Raw genomic sequence first — 20,194 nt, forward strand, 5'->3', positions numbered from 1 at the left:
TACACTACCCTGTCCCAATCATGACCCTAATCCGTACCCTAACCCTAACCCTGACCCTAACCCTGACCAAAACCCTGACCCTTACCCTAACCCTAACCCTGACCCTAACCCAAACACTAACCTTGACCCTAACCCTAACCCTAACCCTAACCCTAACCCTAACCCTAACCCTAACCCTGACCTTAACCCAAACACTAACCCTAACCCAAACCCCAAATGTGTTAAAATTGTTGTTTTGGAGGCCTAGCTTTATCTCGGAAAGGATAAGTCTAGGAGGGTAACTGATTGGATTTTCGTATTAAGTTTTTTCACGAACTTCTCAAAAATCAGAGTTTTGGAGGGATGGGGGTCAGGTTATGGTTTTTGGTACTTTTCATAGTCGATCTTTTCAATATTTCAACATGATCCTATGCTTCGTTCGGCTTGATGTTAAAAAATCGGCCCCCTAGGGATAGTACTTTTTGACAATTAAGCCCCTGGTGAAGACCGGAAGTCTTTATCTTTTGTAGTTTGGGAGTTGGTGTTAATTTCGGGGTTAGGCTTTACTCTCGCACAAACGTTTCTTCAGTGAGGTCGGAAAGTGCGGTCGTACACTTCAGTGAAACCAATAAGTTTTCATCCTTTAGATCGCCTTTCCATCTTTTAGGAACAGTTAACTTTATGAATATATCCCTATTCAAATCCATTCTACATATGTTTGAAGATTGAGGTCAAAGGCACTTTTCATACTCTGTACTTAGAAATATTTTTGGAAATTTCTGACGCATGTGCAGTCACAAGAAAGGGCAGACATGCGCAGAAGTGACAATGGGCACCTCACTAACCCTCGTCAAAGTACACTACCCTGTCCCAATCATGACCCTAATCCGTACCCTAACCCTAACCCTGACCCTAACCCTGACCAAAACCCTGACCCTTACCCTAACCCTGACCCTAACCCAAACACTAACCTTGACCCTAACCCTAACCCTAACCCTAACCCTAACCCTAACCCTAACCCTGACCTTAACCCAAACACTAACCCTAACCCAAACCCCAAATGTGTTAAAATTGTTGTTTTGGAGGCCTAGCTTTATCTCGGAAAGGATAAGTCTAGGAGGGTAACTGATTGGATTTTCGTATTAAGTTTTTTCACGAACTTCTCAAAAATCAGAGTTTTGGAGGGATGGGGGGTCAGGTTATGGTTTTTGTTACTTTTCATAGTCGATCTTTTCAATATTTCAACATGATCCTATGCTTCGTTCGGCTTGATGTTAAAAAATCGGCCCCGTAAGGGGTAGTACTTTTTGACAATTAAGCCCCTGGTGAAGACCGCAAGTCTTTATCTTTTGTAGTTTGGGAGTTGGTGTTAATTTCGGGGTTAGGCTTTACTCTCGCACAAACGTTTCTTCAGTGAGGTCGGAAAGTGCGGTCGTACACTTCAGTGATACCAATAAGTTTTCATCCTTTAGATCGCCTTTCCATCTTTTAGGAACAGTTAACTTTATGAATATATCCCTATTCAAATCCATTCTACATCTGTTTGAAGATTGAGGTCAAAGGCACTTTTCATACTCTGTACTTAGAAATATTTTTGGAAATTTCTGACGCATGCGCAGTCACAAGAAAGGGCAGACATGCGCAGAAGTGACAATGGGCACCTCACTAACCCTCGTCAAAGTACACTACCCTGTCCCAATCATGACCCTAATCCGTACCCTAACCCTAACCCTGACCAAAACCCTGACCCTTACCCTAACCCTGACCCTAACCCAAACACTAACCTTGACCCTAACCCTAACCCTAACCCTAACCCTAACCCTAACCCTAACCCTAACCCTGACCTTAACCCAAACACTAACCCTAACCCAAACCCCAAATGTGTTAAAATTGTTGTTTTGGAGGCCTAGCTTTATCTCGGAAAGGATAAGTCTAGGAGGGTAACTGATTGGATTTTCGTATTAAGTTTTTTCACGAACTTCTCAAAAATCAGAGTTTTGGAGGGATGGGGGGTCAGGTTATGGTTTTTGTTACTTTTCATAGTCGATCTTTTCAATATTTCAACATGATCCTATGCTTCGTTCGGCTTGATGTTAAAACATCGGCCCCGTTAGGGGTAGTACTTTTTGACAATTAAGCCCCTGGTGAAGACCGCAAGTCTTTATCTTTTGTAGTTTGGGAGTTGGTGTTAATTTCGGGGTTAGGCTTTACTCTCGCACAAACGTTTCTTCAGTGAGGTCGGAAAGTGCGGTCGTACACTTCAGTGATACCAATAAGTTTTTATCCTTTAGATCGCCTTTCCATCTTTTAGGAACAGTTAACTTTATGAATATATCCCTATTCAAATCCATTCTACACATGTTTGAAGATTGAGGTCAAAGGCACTTTTCATACTCTGTACTTAGAAATATTTTTGGAAATTTCTGACGCATGTGCAGTCACAAGAAAGGGCAGACATGCGCAGAAGTGACAACGGGCACCTCACTAACCCTCGTCAAAGTACACTACCCTAACCCTAACCCTAACCCTAACCCTAACCCTAACCCTTAACCCTTAACCCTAACCCTAACCCTAACCCTAACCCTAACCCTAACCCTTACCCTAACCCCTAACCCCTAACCCCTAACCTAACCCTAACCCTAACCCTAACCCTAACCCTAACCCCTAACCCCTAACCCTAACCCTAACCCTAACCCTAACCCTAACCCTAACCCTAACCCCCTAACCCTAACCCTAACCCTTACCCTAACCCTAACCCTAACCCTAACCCTAAACCCTAACCCTAGCCCTAACCCTAACCCTAACCCTAACCCTAACCCTAACCCTAACCCTAAAAAAAAAAATAATAACACAAACGGTTTTTCAGTGAGGTAGAAAAGTGCGGACGTACACTTCAGTGATACCAATAAGCTTCCATCGTGTAGATCGCCTTTTAATCTTTTCGCAATAGTTAATTTTAAGAAAATATCTCTATTCAAATCCATTCTACATCTGTTTGAAGGTTGAAGTCAAGGCACTTTTCATCTTTGTACTTGGAAATATTTTTGTAAAAAAACAATGAATTTTTGTTTAAGTCAAACACTCCAGCATGTGGCATTCAAGTCCCCATTTATCAGTCCAGTAATTAAATATCACATAAAAGAAGAAATGTTGGCACTTTTATTTCTGTCGACAAAGTTTTCAGTCACCGTCGACTCAAAACTATGTAAAAAAAAGAATAAAATATGATGCCGGTATGGAATCAGCAAGAAAAAGGTCAATGTTGGCACCCTATATTGATGAGAACAACAGATATAGCCATTTGAAACTTTAAATCCTTCACTTCAATGTCTAACATTCAATATTGAGGTACAAAAAGTACTCAATTACCAAGCCGGTACAAGAGTATTAATCAAAAGAAAAAAATTATGTTGCCTTTTATTGTTATCGGCACAAATAAAAGTAACCGTAAAGTTATAGAGCTCTCATTTTGCGTCATATTATGTATCAAAAGAAGAAAATGTTCATTCCGGCACAGAAGTATCACTAAAAAGGGTGGATATTGGCACCATTTATAGATATACAACAAGACATAACAAATACAACAACCAGAAATGTTCATTTCTTCACTTTTGTGTCTGAGAATCCATCTAAACTCATAAATATTACTTCATTGTCAGAATATCAAAACAACATATGAAATTGTGTCGCTTTAAATTGTTTCGCGACAAAAATGTAGACTTATAAACCTCAAATTATGCATTTTCAGAAGTATCAGTAAAAGTAAACATTACTTTATTGTCAGAATATTATAAAAACATATGAAATAGTGTTGCTTTCAATTGTTTCGCGACATAAAAATAAGTAACTGTAGACTTATAAACCTCAAATTATGCATTCTTATAGTTGTCGACAAAAGTTCTAGTAACCGTATACTTTAAACCTGTCTGAAACTGTCAATCCTGAGGTAGCGACACAATAAAATGTGAATGCCAAAAAGTAATAACCAAGAAATGGTCAATATTGGCACCCTATACTGCTGAATTCAACAAATATATCACTTCAAAAACCTTTATTGTTTCATTTTTATGTCTGACAGTCAATTTTTAAGTATCAAATGTCCTCTATGATCAGGCTAGAACAAGAATATTATAAAAGAGATGAAATATTGTCGCTTTAAATTGTTTCGCAACATAAATATCAGTAACAGCACAATTATAAATCCCTCAATTTGTGTCAAACTATTAATTCTTACAATGAAAGAATGATGCCGGACCAGAAAAATCAGAGAGAAGGGAAGATATTGCCACCTTTTGTTGATACCGACAACAAATTTTGTGATCTAAACTTGTTTTTATTCCCTTTTATGTCAAAAAATCCATCAGGATGTTTTTAAAAGTACTCAATGATAAGGCCAGTACAAGAATATCATTCAAAAAAAGAAATATTGGCAGTTTTTATTCTTGTCGACAAAACTTTTGGTATGACCGTAGACTTGTGCAGCGCTTATTTTAATTTTTTTAATTTTTCATGGCGACGTACAGAAAGAGGAGTCGCATGTTAGACGCGGGCGAGCTACCGCGGGTCTCTTGACCTTCGAGACCAGCAAACTGTACCCTCGGTAAAAATAAATTTACGTGGGTGAAATTTTCATCGAGGAGTCGCACGTTAGACCCGGGCGAGCTACCGCGGGTCTCTCGACCATCGAGACCGGCAAACTATACCCTCGGTAAAAAAAAATTTACGTGGGTGAAATTTTCATCGAGGATTCGCACGTTAGACGCGGGCGAGCTACCGCGGGTCTCTCGACCATCGAGACCGGCAAACTATACCCTCAGTAAAAAAAATTTACGTGGGTGAAATTTTCATCGAGAAGTCGCAAAATAGACGCGGGCGAGATACCGCGGGTCTCTCGACCATCGAGACCGGCAAACTATCTCTCGGTAAAAAAAAAATTACGTGGGTGAAATTTTCATCGAGGAGTCGCACGTTAGACGCGGGCGAGCTACTGCGGGTCTCTCGACCATCGAGACCGGCAAACTATACCTTCGGTAAAAAAATGTTTACGTGGGTAAAATTTTCATCGAGGAGTCGCACGTTAGACACAAGCGAGCTAATGCGGGTCTCTCGACCATCGAGACCGGCAAACTATACCTTCGGTAAAAAAAAACTTACGTGGGTGAAATTTTCATCGAGGAGTCGCACGTTAGACGCAAGCGAGCTAATGCGGGTCTCTCGACCATCGAGACCTGCAAACTATACCCTCGGTAAATATAATTATCTTCTGTGACTGTATCTTACATTAATTTGTAGGATCCTTTACTATAGATAATTGAGCTGATCTGTAACAATAACATCTCCATGCCTTGTATATCATATCCTGTAGTACGACGCTAGATTAAAACTGACGATGAAAGGTAACACACGGCCACCGAAAGCTTTATTATATGTGAAGTCCAGGTGGTCGTGTGGTCTAGCGGGACGGCTGCAGTGCAGGCGATTTGGTGTCACGATATCTCAGTAGCATGGGTTCGAATCCCGGCGAGGGAAAAACAAAAAATTTGCAGAAGCAAATTTACAGATCTAACATTGTTGGGTTTATGTTTAGACAAGTTGTATATACATAATATACACAGCCATGTATCACCATCATTGATGGTGATCCGATGGATAAATCTGTTGTAGAGTTGTCACTGACTTGGGTTGTTGTTTAGACGAGTTGTTATATATATATATATATATATATATATATATATATATATATATATATATATATATATAAAGTGCCTAGAAAATCAACCTAACGATGTTAGAGTACATTTGATTCGTAACTTCCTCCCCGGCGCCGGGGCTGGAACCTGTACTTTTTATTTCTAACTTCTACGACAACACCGCCTAGCATTGTGCAGATACCTTATCCCCTCCTCTAACTCTAGCTTATAAAAAATAAGCTTTCGTTTCGGGAGGTGTTACCTTGTAGTAGGAATTAAACAAGGATCTCTGATACAATACACGAAGTATTCTTTTTAGTGTACAGAAATGATCATCTACTCATCTCTTCAGTATAATGACAGGATGCTAATTTATTTTTAGAGGCATACAATCTCTGTGAATTAATATATGTATATCTCTGCCTATGTGTAGTGACAACTGCAAATTATACCTTGTCCATCGGATTTCTTATGATTAAGAAATACCAGGCGTTAGAATATGTATAAAGTGCCTAGAAAATCAACCTTACGATGTTAGAGTATATTTGATTCGTTACTTCCTCCCCGGCGCCGGGGCTGGAACCTGTACTTTTTATTTCTAACTTCTACGACAACACCGCCTAGCATTGTGCAGTGACCTTATCCCCTTCTCTATATATATAGATTATCCACATGATTGATATAAATTGATTTAAAAATGAATTTATTAAACATTTTCTGGTTTTTGAAAAAAAATATTTAAGCGGTATCAAACACGCCAATACAGGTAACAAACATACTAAGTATTTGTACTTTAATTTAGAGATGGTCCCCAAATTATTTTGTTTCCATCTTCCATCGAACACGAGCGCCAACATTAGTGACGATTTTCCTAACACGTCTATTAGAACTAACGAATAATGTAAAAATTGGGAGATGTAGTGTGTATGCCAATGAAACAGCAATCAACCTCAGTTCAAACGAAGTGAGTGCAAGCAAGTATAGGTAACCTTATCAACACAAACATTGTTAATATCATATACTCCACTTTAATTTCAAATTGGTATAGGCATGTTACGTTCACGTTTATTTTACTTTTCTGTTGGTCATTGTATTCCTAAAGTGTTGGGGTACTTTTTCGTCTCTTTTCAGTTTATGGATTTTAGCGTTCCTGATGAAAGACTACACAAAAAGGCCGTTTGCACACAAACAAATCAATGATGTGGTATGTTCATTAACAGAAATTATTTGGTGTAAAGTACTGACTGTGAACACGAGAAACATGAAAAAGACTATTTACTAAAAGAAAGAGAGGGCTCCAGACAGTAACTCGTTTGCAAAGTGACAAAACTATGAAATCAAATAGTTTTTATTTGTCTTCTTCGTATCCACATATTTGGATTTGTTATGGACTATGTCATTATATGAAGAAACTAAGGATGTCGGTGATTTCTCTTCCTGCAATGGCTGCGATAACCATGAGTCGTTGTCTTTGGTTCAGGAGTAGTTGTAGGCACAGGTGTAGTTGTTGTTGGTTCAGGCGTGGTTGTTGTTGGTTCAGTTGTGGTTGGTGTAGGAATTGGACACCCAGAACCTTTCGGGATGACGTCATTCGCACTACATGGTGTACCAGGTGAGGTGCACATTGAAGGTATATCGCAGGATTGAGACAGTGTGGATGAGGCTGAAAACATATTCAAATTATTTGATTTTTTCTGTAATGTTTTCATTTACTTTTTTGCCACAAGTAATTATTTCAGCAATACATGTGACCAGTATGAAATACTAGGTTTTTTCTAATATGTTACAAGTTTTGATTGAACTGAATATTTAATCGTATTTCGATGAGGTTTGCATTAATAATAACAATTATTTTACTGATTCTTTATGTGATTGTTCCCTACACATGCCACAGTTGCATTGACAGACATTTACACGATATAACCATCTCCTTTGTTGTTAAAACTTTCTTCAAAACTGTCAATCAAACTGGCGAATACACAAGGAGATGAGTTACTTTAGTTGGGTATTGTTTGGTCGTCTGAATTTATGAATTAAATCATAAATGCTTATACTTACCAGGGGATCCTGGAACTGCAAAGTAAAACAATGATCATTATACAAAGATACACAGATACCAAGATACCAGGAGTATCACTCGGCTAAACACGCATATGATAAGTCTGCGTTAGACTAATAAGACCAGGAGTATCACTCGGCCAAACACGCATATGATAAGTCTGCGTTAGACTAATTAGTTATGTTCTATCAGTGCATCAATCACAAAAACCTGATTACATTATTGTAATGTTAAATGGTGCAACATCGTTTCTGAATCTGTGTAATGTTTTAGTTGTGTTTTCCTTAGACTACACTGTAGAACGACAACAATTAAATAGTACTAACTTAAATACAACAACAACATTGGGCTTTAGAAAATGCTGAATGTATGAAGCAAATTCGTATATCAGTTCACAATCTATTAAAACTCCAACAAAAAAGAAGTGTTTAACTGTCCGTCATGTTGTTCATTGTAAATAAGGTGTAAGGTCATATTACATTTTAGTTTAAGACGGATATATGGTATACCAACGGTTCAACGCCACTGTCTCTAGTGCAATAATCTTTAAAACAATAACGACATCAACAAAATTGCAACACACATACATTGCTTTTCAGTTGTAATCAAGGCCATTATATTTTAATCTCAAAAACTCAATTCAAACATAAGTAGCGAATCAAAACAATAAATACAGGGGTCTTCATACAGCACAAACAACATTTTTCATTAGACAAAAAGGTGGAAAAAAGTATATATGTTACAGTAAATAGGTGAAATTAGGAATTACACGTAGATCCTGATGCACTAAGTTAATACAAGTAATTCCTGAAACTGCCTAGTTATTTTCAGTAATAACTCATTTTTAAATTAAATTTTACACCAATTTACTAACTGTTTAAACCATTTTGTAATACGGTCAGCTGATAAAAAGATAATGATAGAAGATCAGTGCGTATTATTAAAAAGTGATCATCCTAAAATGTACCTTTTAGGTTACTGTGGCACTAGCTACGAGATATACAAAAGAATTAAATATTATATTTTATTGTTAAATCCTGAATGAAAGTTATAGAGTGAAATTATAATTTGTTTTTAGCAGCCAATTTGGTTCAATTTTCTCAAAATAAACTAAGAAAATTGGCGGATGGCTATTTACTTGCAAGTGAATAATTCAACCTCATTGAATCCGTATTCATGTGAACTTCAATGTAACCCCTTAACTGGAGATGGGTTCCGCATATATTCAGGTACTAAAAGGAAAAGAAGCAACAATTAAGTAAAACAAAAGGAATGAATCGTTTGGTTAAATATTTCGATACGCAAAGAAAAAGATCATTCTTATACAGGTAAAAAAGACGATAAATATACTTTTAAACCTACAATTTGAAATAAAAAAAAACTATCAAAATCCAATTGCATGTAGACAATATCTGTTTATATTTATATTTTTGTTTATATCTGGTTAAATGGAAGTCATCTTGATGGTTAACTAGATGAAGTTTAGACAAAAATCCACACGAAATTTTGATGCATATTAAATATTGTTTATTGTTTATTTTAGACGTTTTGTAAGTTGGATATAAGTTTTAGTATATCATAAATCAAGTATGAGAATTTAAGTCGAACATGAATTTGACAGCTACACATGTAATGCCCCTTTCAACCGTCTTAAACAAGTTTGTTTAAAATTGGCGACGAGAAAGAAAACATATTACCAGAGGAGTTGTTCAAATTATACAATGGAAAATGTGATAGAAACCCAGTCTTAATGTCAAGGGGGAAGCTAAACACTACTAGTATCATCAGCAGATTACAAATTTTGTTTGAAAATGAAACAACAAAAAAGACATGAGATGATTACAATCTTCTCTAAAGGTAATTAAGGGTTTTCACGCCATTTCTATTGTATTTCAAATAATTTAATCTATACAATTTATTTAACAGTCCTGTTTAAGGGGGAGGGGATTTAGTAGAAACATGTGAACCTCTTGCTTTAAAAAAAATCTAAGATCACACCAGGTTCCTTCCTTGTCCCATCCTATTCCTTAAATTAAGACATGGAACAGGCCCCTGCATCATGCGCGTGGGAAAACTAGTCTTGTCTTGTACACACCCTCCGCATTTATAATTGTAATTACTGATGTAAAAAAAAAATAGTAAACCACTTGTCAAAATCCACACAGAAAGCACCAAACCTACCCAGAATTAATAATGTCTGTCTGTGTCTGTCTGTTTGCAACCAGAACCAGGTACTTAGTAGTGATAAGTTTTCTCGGCTACGTATGCCACACTTTCCATATGTTAATAGCAACTAAACATCTAATAAACAGTATACATTGCCATAAGCGAATGTCTATGATAATCAACAAAAAGAGCTGGCGAAGTTGCATATAAATTTCTCACAAATGCATTTCTCATGTTAAGATGTTACATATGATTTTTGGCTACTTTCAAAAACTATCAACAACCATTTTCTTTGTTTCATTTCACAAAAAAAAAAGAACATGCAGACTTGGAATACCTTTGATTCCTTAACCCTTAAGTAATCCCTACACTCCCTATCCAGTTACTATCTTATTTGGTTTCTTGAATTATGTCTTAAATCAAAAACAAAATATCAAGTTGAAAAAAATGTAAAAAAAAACAAAATAATCAGTGAATACCTGTAATCACTGAAACAATCAGTAACTACATGTATTTACTTAATTGATTAGTAATTACAGGTATTTACCTAATTGTGTAGTAATTACGTGTTATTCCTAATTTCACCTGTTAACTGTAACATATATATACTCATAGGTTTGAACGGTGTTTTCAATTTAGACTTGTTCATATTTTTCCGTTTGGGCTTGTATTATATTTGCCTTCGGGTTTATATGATCTTTTGATCCTATTTCGACTCTTCAAAATTCAAGAGTCTATTCCAAAATTAAGTAAATTATACGGTCTTCAAAATACCGTTTCGATTCCTGACATCATTGAAGAGCTATTAATTTTCAAAAATATGATGTATCAATTTTTGCACTTTTTGTTTTGGGTTTTTCACTTTTCTGGTCTTTTGGAAAATGTTTTTTTTTTGGCTGTATTTAGACCTCTCTACCAAGAAATTTGTTTTGCATGCACATGTATAAAAATTTTCCAACGCAATCATAGGTTTGAACAATGTTTTCAATTTAGACTTGTTTATATAATATATATATAATATATATATATATATATATATATCAAACGTCTGAATAATAGTCAACGATTTTTCCCACGTGGGAGCTGGATCGTTACAAGTAACGATACATGTACACAATAAAATAAATTATATAAACGCCTAAAAAGTGTACATAACAACACCAATGATATAAAAAGGAACTATAAATGTAATTATTTATAAATATTTCGGATAACAGATATCCTTCGTCAGTCAGATTCTGATGTTAAATGAATCATCTTTAAGTCTTCTTAGATTAAACTTTTACTAAATCTTGAAATTTATACAATAAAAAAGGCAAACCGAACATCAGTTAAGACGCTTGCACCATTCTAAAAATTTGTTGAATATGACATAGGTTATATGACTAATTACATCAGAGAGTTCACATATATGCTTTAAATAAAAATAATAATGTGCGATGTGAACTAGCACAATTTTAAAGCTTTAACGGTGTCGATATTATGATGTTACAAGAAAGATTGCGTCAATAAGAATTCCAAATAAACAGCACTGAACGGTCTAAATTTCTAAATAAACAGCACTGAACGGTCTAAATTTCTAAATATTTCAGATTTGACAACTGTAGTGTAGTTACATTAGAGTCTGCGATGTTTAAAACAAACGGCCGTTAAAATATAATAACAAATTTTGACTAAAGTAAAATAGTTGGACGTGGCTTGGTACTTATACATCCCTCAAAAAATTAAGCAATTTAAATTGTTATATTCAACAGATTTATTTTAGAGATGAGTAAGGTAAAGAAATAGAAACGGAGACTGTAATAATAAGTAATATAACCCAGATGTGAAGCACTGCATGGTGTCGAACTACATCTTTTCATTTATCCCATTTGGTGCCAAAGTTGTTAATTTTCTAATCCAAAATCTTTCCCGAGTAAGTCTATCCTCCCTAGACCAAGCAAAGTTGTGGTCAATGATAGTAATGGTCAGTCGATTGAGATCTGCCTTAGTGTGGCCAGGGGATCTCAAATGTCGACTAAGAGGGAGGTCTGGCTTGCATTGGTAGTCGCTACGATGACCGTTCATTCGTTTGTGAAACGGCTGTTCTGACTCGCCTACATACTGTTTACCACATTTACACTGTAGGAGATACACAACATTTGTAGTCTTGCAATTAACATTGCAAAATATGGTGTATTCTGTACCAGTGGAGTGACTGTTAAAAGTCTGGGTATCCAGTATTTGTTTGCAAGTCAGACATCGTTTGTTTCCACAACCCTTACAAGAGCCCACTGACGAAGAGCCTGCTTGAGAGGATAACTCAGCTCTCACCAGCAAGTCTTTAAGGCTTTTGGGCCTGCGGAAAGCCAGTACAGGTGGCTCGGGAAAGATCTTGGATAGTTTAGGATGTTTTTCGATATCTTTCCAACTTTCGCGGATAAGGTGAGACAAGTTGTCAAATTTTGGATTGTAAGTCAACACAAAAGGCACCCTCCTGTTGACCTTTTTGACTTTATATTGTAAAAGTTCATCTCGGCTGATGTTGCTAGCACGAGAAAAACCTTTATCAATGTCTTTCCTTTTGTAGCCTCGATGTTTTAGGTGACCGCGAAGTTCTTGTAGTCGTTTTTTGGCAACATCGTTGGTGGAGCAAATCCTTTTTATTCGTATGGCCTGGCTGTAGGGAATGCTCTTGGTGCAATGTTTAGGGTGACAACTTGAAGGAGACAGATATTGATGTTTGTCTGTGGGCTTGCAATACAGATCTGTAAATATGTTTCCATCCCTCACTTGCGTTGTAGTGTCAAGAAATGTGATCTTAGAGTCAGAGATTTCATATGTGAATTTTATTGAGGGATGGGCATCGTTGGCATGTTGAATAAACAAATCTAGTGCTTGTTCAGTATTATCCCTCCAGCTTCTAACTTTGGTTTTAAAATGCAATAACTTCACATTCAATGGTGAACACTTTCTCCAAGTTAATGGAACAGCAATGGGAACAAAGATGGCCCCGTCTTATGCCAATATTTTTATGGGGAAATTAGAACAGAGAATTCTCAATTCTTATCTTTATCAACCCCTCTCTTGGTTCCGATTTATTGACGATATTGACATGAAGTGGGATAATACTCCTACATGTTAAGATGTTACATATGATTTTTGGCTACTTTCAAAAACTATCAACAACCATTTTCTTTGTTTCATTTCACAAAAAAAAAAGAACATGCAGACTTGGAATACCTTTGATTCCTTAACCCTTAAGTAATCCCTACACTCCCTATCAAGTTACTATCTTATTTGGTTTCTTGAATTATGTCTTAAATCAAAAACAAAATATCAAGTTGAAAAAAATGTAAAAAAAAACAAAATAATCAGTGAATACCTGTAATCACTGAAACAATCAGTAACTACATGTATTTACTTAATTGATTAGTAATTACAGGTATTTACCTAATTGTGTAGTAATTACGTGTTATTCCTAATTTCACCTGTTAACTGTAACATATATATACTCATAGGTTTGAACGGTGTTTTCAATTTAGACTTGTTCATATTTTTCCGTTTGGGCTTGTATTATATTTGCCTTCGGGTTTATATGATCTTTTGATCCTATTTCGACTCTTCAAAATTCAAGAGTCTATTCCAAAATTAAGTAAATTATACGGTCTTCAAAATACCGTTTCGATTCCTGACATCATTGAAGAGCTATTAATTTTCAAAAATATGATGTATCAATTTTTGCACTTTTTGTTTTGGGTTTTTCACTTTTCTGGTCTTTTGGAAAATGTTTTTTTTTTTGGCTGTATTTAGACCTCTCTACCAAGAAATTTGTTTTGCATGCACATGTATAAAAATTTTCCAACGCAATCATAGGTTTGAACAATGTTTTCAATTTAGACTTGTTTATATATATCAAACGTCTGAATAATAGTCAACGATTTTTCCCACGTGGGAGCTGGATCGTTACAAGTAACGATACATGTACACAATAAAATAAATTATATAAACGCCTAAAAAGTGTACATAACAACACCAATGATATAAAAAGGAACTATAAATGTAATTATTTATAAATATTTCGGATAACAGATATCCTTCGTCAGTCAGATTCTGATGTTAAATGAATCATCTTTAAGTCTTCTTAGATTAAACTTTTACTAAATCTTGAAATTTATACAATAAAAAAGGCAAACCGAACATCAGTTAAGACGCTTGCACCATTCTAAAAATTTGTTGAATATGACATAGGTTATATGACTAATTACATCAGAGAGTTCACATATATGCTTTAAATAAAAATAATAATGTGCGATGTGAACTAGCACAATTTTAAAGCTTTAACGGTGTCGATATTATGATGTTACAAGAAAGATTGCGTCAATAAGAATTCCAAATAAACAGCACTGAACGGTCTAAATTTCTAAATAAACAGCACTGAACGGTCTAAATTTCTAAATATTTCAGATTTGACAACTGTAGTGTAGTTACATTAGAGTCTGCGATGTTTAAAACAAACGGCCGTTAAAATATAATAACAAATTTTGACTAAAGTAAAATAGTTGGACGTGGCTTGGTACTTATACATCCCTCAAAAAATTAAGCAATTTAAATTGTTATATTCAACAGATTTATTTTAGAGATGAGTAAGGTAAAGAAATAGAAACGGAGACTGTAATAATAAGTAATATAACCCAGATGTGAAGCACTGCATGGTGTCGAACTACATCTTTTCATTTATCCCATTTGGTGCCAAAGTTGTTAATTTTCTAATCCAAAATCTTTCCCGAGTAAGTCTATCCTCCCTAGACCAAGCAAAGTTGTGGTCAATGATAGTAATGGTCAGTCGATTGAGATCTGCCTTAGTGTGGCCAGGGGATCTCAAATGTCGACTAAGAGGGAGGTCTGGCTTGCATTGGTAGTCGCTACGATGACCGTTCATTCGTTTGTGAAACGGCTGTTCTGACTCGCCTACATACTGTTTACCACATTTACACTGTAGGAGATACACAACATTTGTAGTCTTGCAATTAACATTGCAAAATATGGTGTATTCTGTACCAGTGGAGTGACTGTTAAAAGTCTGGGTATCCAGTATTTGTTTGCAAGTCAGACATCGTTTGTTTCCACAACCCTTACAAGAGCCCACTGACGAAGAGCCTGCTTGAGAGGATAACTCAGCTCTCACCAGCAAGTCTTTAAGGCTTTTGGGCCTGCGGAAAGCCAGTACAGGTGGCTCGGGAAAGATCTTGGATAGTTTTGGATGTTTTTCGATATCTTTCCAACTTTCGCGGATAAGGTGAGACAAGTTGTCAAATTTTGGATTGTAAGTCAACACAAAAGGCACCCTCCTGTTGACCTTTTTGACTTTATATTGTAAAAGTTCATCTCGGCTGATGTTGCTAGCACGAGAAAAACCTTTATCAATGTCTTTCCTTTTGTAGCCTCGATGTTTTAGGTGACCGCGAAGTTCTTGTAGTCGTTTTTTGGCAACATCGTTGGTGGAGCAAATCCTTTTTATTCGTATGGCCTGGCTGTAGGGAATGCTCTTGGTGCAATGTTTAGGGTGACAACTTGAAGGAGACAGATATTGATGTTTGTCTGTGGGCTTGCAATACAGATCTGTAAATATGTTTCCATCCCTCACTTGCGTTGTAGTGTCAAGAAATGTGATCTTAGAGTCAGAGATTTCATATGTGAATTTTATTGAGGGATGGGCATCGTTGGCATGTTGAATAAACAAATCTAGTGCTTGTTCAGTATTATCCCTCCAGCTTCTAACTTTGGTTTTAAAATGCAATAACTTCACATTCAATGGTGAACACTTTCTCCAAGTTAATGGAACAGCAATGGGAACAAAGATGGCCCCGTCTTATGCCAATATTTTTATGGGGAAATTAGAACAGAGAATTCTCAATTCTTATCTTTATCAACCCCTCTCTTGGTTCCGATTTATTGACGATATTGACATGAAGTGGGATAATACTGAACAAGCACTAGATTTGTTTATTCAACATGCCAACGATGCCCATCCCTCAATAAAATTCACATATGAAATCTCTGACTCTAAGATCACATTTCTTGACACTACAACGCAAGTGAGGGATGGAAACATATTTACAGATCTGTATTGCAAGCCCACAGACAAACATCAATATCTGTCTCCTTCAAGTTGTCACCCTAAACATTGCACCAAGAGCATTCCCTACAGCCAGGCCATACGAATAAAAAGGATTTGCTCCACCAACGATGTTGCCAAAAAACGACTACAAGAACTTCGCGGTCACCTAAAACATCGAGGCTACAAAAGGAAAGACATTGATAAAGGTTTTTCTCGTGCTAGCAACATCAGCCGAGATGAACTTTTACAATATAAAGTCAAAAAGGTCAACAGGAGGGTGCCTTTTGTGTTGACTTACAATCCAAAATTTGACAACTTGTCTCACCTTATCCGCGAAAGTTGGAAAGATATCGAAAAACATCCAAAACTATCCAAGATCTTTCCCGAGCCACCTGTACTGGCTTTCCGCAGGCCCAAAAGCCTTAAAGACTTGCTGGTGAGAGCTGAGTTATCCTCTCAAGCAGGCTCTTCGTCAGTGGGCTCTTGTAAGGGTTGTGGAAACAAAAGATGTCTGACTTGCAAACAAATACTGGATACCCAGACTTTTAACAGTCACTCCACTGGTACAGAATACACCATATTTTGCAATGTTAATTGCAAGACTACAAATGTTGTGTATCTCCTACAGTGTAAATGTGGTAAACAGTATGTAGGCGAGTCAGAACAGCCGTTTCACAAACGAATGAACGGTCATCGTAGCGACTACCAATGCAAGCCAGACCTCCCTCTTAGTCGACATTTGAGATCCCCTGGCCACACTAAGGCAGATCTCAATCGACTGACCATTACTATCATTGACCACAACTTTGCTTGGTCTAGGGAGGATAGACTTACTCGGGAAAGATTTTGGATTAGAAAATTAACAACTTTGGCACCAAATGGGATAAATGAAAAGATGTAGTTCGACACCATGCAGTGCTTCACATCTGGGTTATATTACTTATTATTACAGTCTCCGTTTCTATTTCTTTACCTTACTCATCTCTAAAATAAATCTGTTGAATATAACAATTTAAATTGCTTAATTTTTTGAGGGATGTATAAGTACCAAGCCACGTCCAACTATTTTACTTTAGTCAAAATTTGTTATTATATTTTAACGGCCGTTTGTTTTAAACATCGCAGACTCTAATGTAACTACACTACAGTTGTCAAATCTGAAATATTTAGAAATTTAGACCGTTCAGTGCTGTTTATTTAGAAATTTAGACCGTTCAGTGCTGTTTATTTGGAATTCTTATTGACGCAATCTTTCTTGTAACATCATAATATCGACACCGTTAAAGCTTTAAAATTTTGCTAGTTCACATCGCACATTATTATTTTTATTTAAAGCATATATGTGAACTCTCTGATGTAATTAGTAATATAACCTATGTCATATTCAACAAATTTTTAGAATGGTGCAAGCGTCTTAACTGATGTTCGGTTTGCCTTTTTTATTGTATAAATTTCAAGATTTAGTAAAAGTTTAATCTAAGAAGACTTAAAGATGATTCATTTAACATCAGAATCTGACTGACGAAGGATATCTGTTATCCGAAATATTTATAAATAATTACATTTATAGTTCCTTTTTATATCATTGGTGTTGTTATGTACACTTTTTAGGCGTTTATATATATATATATATATATATATATATATATATATATATATATACACGACGGGTCCCAGTGGAGCAGTATCTGTTTACCTTTCCGGAGCACCTGATATCATTCTTTGGTATGTGTCGTATTGCTCAATCGTTATTTTTTTTTCAATTTTGTGGTTTGTGTAATGATTATGTGTCTGTTTGTCTTTTTTCTTATTAACCATGGCGTTGTCAGTTTATTTTCGACTAATGAATTTGAATGTCTCTTTAGTATCTTTCGCGACTCTCTTTCAAGATATTATGTACACATTAATCCTTGATCAATTTTTATTCAAAAGGAGAATCTACAAATAAAAAATTGAGAGCGTATGGCTTAATCGGGAAGTTTAAAGGGAAATAATATAATATGATAATGCTTTACACTCATCAATAAAACAAGTTCGTTTAATAAAATAAATGAGATATTAAGCTGTACTGAAAAGTTATATAAAACAAGCATTGATATTATGTGTGTTCAGACTTAACCAGTATCACTATGATTGATTTATCACAATTTCTGATCCTCAACGGAAATACAGTCCTTACCTTTAGCTGTCGCAGTGGCAACTGGCTTTTTACAAATTTCACATATATCTGTAAATTCTCCCGTTTGGTTGACAAACTGTGTGTTTCCTAACGATACAGAACGTTTGGTTAATAAGTGCTTAATGCATTTATATCATAGTTGTAATCTCAATTACTCTCCAAACGAATATCATAGTTAGTTCGGGATTGATCTAAAGTAAAAGACCCCTGTCTGTTGTTGTTGTTGTTTTTGAATAATTGGGCTTGTGTCTTATTGACGTTGACGTTATCCCTGTGGTACAATAAATAAAATTGAACGATTTATGCCAAAAATGTACATTACGTCGAAAATGCTTATACTAGGCGGGTTGAATTAAAGAAATAGATATTTTACCGTTATTAACAAACACATTTATCGAATTGTATTAGTATGTTTGTACTGATATCATAAACAAATAAGACATGGTATAGAAATGCTAGAAACATTCTTACAATGTGCACTGGGTTCATAAGAAAGTTACAGACTTACCATTTGATCCAAATGTATACATAAAAGGAGCACCTTGGAGATTGTAAAAGATCGGGAAACATGCGAAGTCTTCAGAACCCTGTACTCTGAAAAAGTATAAATATCAGTTTGATCGTTGGTAAAGATAAATATACATCCATTACTCTTCCAAAAGTAAACTTTAAAGGAGCATCTTGAAGATTGTAGAAGATCGGAAAACATCCGAACTTGTCAGATCCTGGTGTTCTGAAATAGTATAACTATGAGGTTGATTCGCTGCTCAAGATCAATATGCATCCATTACTCTTCCGCAAGATCACTTTGTATATCATTTCAATAGATATCTACATATATTGTATATATGTTTAAAGGGGTACTCAACAATTTGAGTTAACTAGATTTGACTAATTCAAATCATTTTTTTCCTTTCACCAGTTTACTGAAATATTTATGTTTAAGTAACTCACTTAGGTGTTTTGTACTCCCCTGAATTATGATTTTGTTGGCCGATAATGCAATTTAATACTCAAACATATATTTTCTATTAAGTTTCTTCTAACATATCTAATAGATATAGGAAGATGTGGTGTGAGTGCTAATGAAACAACTCTCCTTACAAAAAAAAATTATAAAAGTAAACCATTATAGGTCAATGTACAGCCTTCAACACGGAGCCTTGGCTCACACCGAACAAAAAGCTATAAAGGGCCCCAAAATTACTAGTTTAAAACCATTCAAACGGGAAAACCAACGGTCTAGGTTTCGAAGCGTTGACGATTTAAATCGTGCACATAGGAAAAGCGTCAATAACAAACATTATTTTCGAAAACAATGCATCATCTTAGGAATGAACTACTAAAGTAATGAATATTAAGAAAAACAAATTATATTTAAGGTACCAATTTTGATACACTTGATTCTAAATTCGACAAGTAGTCCTTATTCGACAATTATTCCTAATTCGACAATTATTCCTAATTTGACAATTATTCTTAGTTCGATAATTTATATTTCCATAATGATGCTAGATTTCAAATTCTAAAACAACTACAATTATCAAAGAAAATGAAAAAAAACAAGAAAAAAACAGCCAAGATGAGAAAACCATTACTATTCATCAGGGAGAGACGTTCTATGATTCCAAAACGATTACCTAGATTTAAAATAACACATTTCAATGCAACGTTTCCATAGTTTCATGCCAGTACACAATAACTGGCTGCATAAATGGTGATAACCTCGGAAACTAACAATCAACTGACGCCGGTATCGACATAATTAAGGATTTTTTTTTTCCTGTTTACGAGTTTCAGAAAACTGTAATTAATAACATACCGGACAACAAGGAAGCGTTCTGTTATTTGATGACACAGCCATGTTTCAGAAGATTGAGATGTTGTAAAAGTGCTTGTTTGGCAATCAGCGTTAAACTGCCAATTACCAGCAGGAAAACCCATAATCATAACAGAAAATGTTTGGTTTATCCATGGACTTGGAAAGGTGCATGGAAATTCCGTCACAGCTGAAATGGAAG

The 20,194-nt window shown here is 35.6% G+C and overlaps 2 protein-coding genes across 3 annotated transcripts in view; one reads left to right on the forward strand and one right to left on the reverse strand.

Annotated features, from left to right (window-relative positions):
* LOC143062138 (rabenosyn-5-like) overlaps positions 1–20,194 on the forward strand; it is a 215,860-nt gene that overhangs the window by 116,250 nt on the left and 79,416 nt on the right. The window lies entirely within an intron of this gene.
* Positions 7,002–20,171, reverse strand: LOC143067638 (uncharacterized). Of its 2 annotated transcripts, XM_076241081.1 has the most exons (5): positions 19,996–20,171; positions 18,682–18,767; positions 18,174–18,260; positions 7,728–7,742; positions 7,002–7,332 (listed from the first exon to the last, which is right to left on the reverse strand). In XM_076241081.1, the coding sequence occupies exons 1-5, from the start codon at positions 20,121–20,123 to the stop codon at positions 7,082–7,084; spliced, it is 567 nt and encodes a 188-aa protein (XP_076097196.1). In that variant the 5' UTR covers positions 20,124–20,171; the 3' UTR covers positions 7,002–7,081. The 2 variants fall into 2 exon arrangements, with proteins under 2 accessions (XP_076097196.1, XP_076097278.1); XM_076241163.1 differs by lacking the exon at positions 7,728–7,742.

Source organism: Mytilus galloprovincialis, chromosome 1, assembly GCF_965363235.1.
Source record: "Mytilus galloprovincialis chromosome 1, xbMytGall1.hap1.1, whole genome shotgun sequence".
Lineage (NCBI taxonomy): Eukaryota > Metazoa > Mollusca > Bivalvia > Mytilida > Mytilidae > Mytilus > Mytilus galloprovincialis.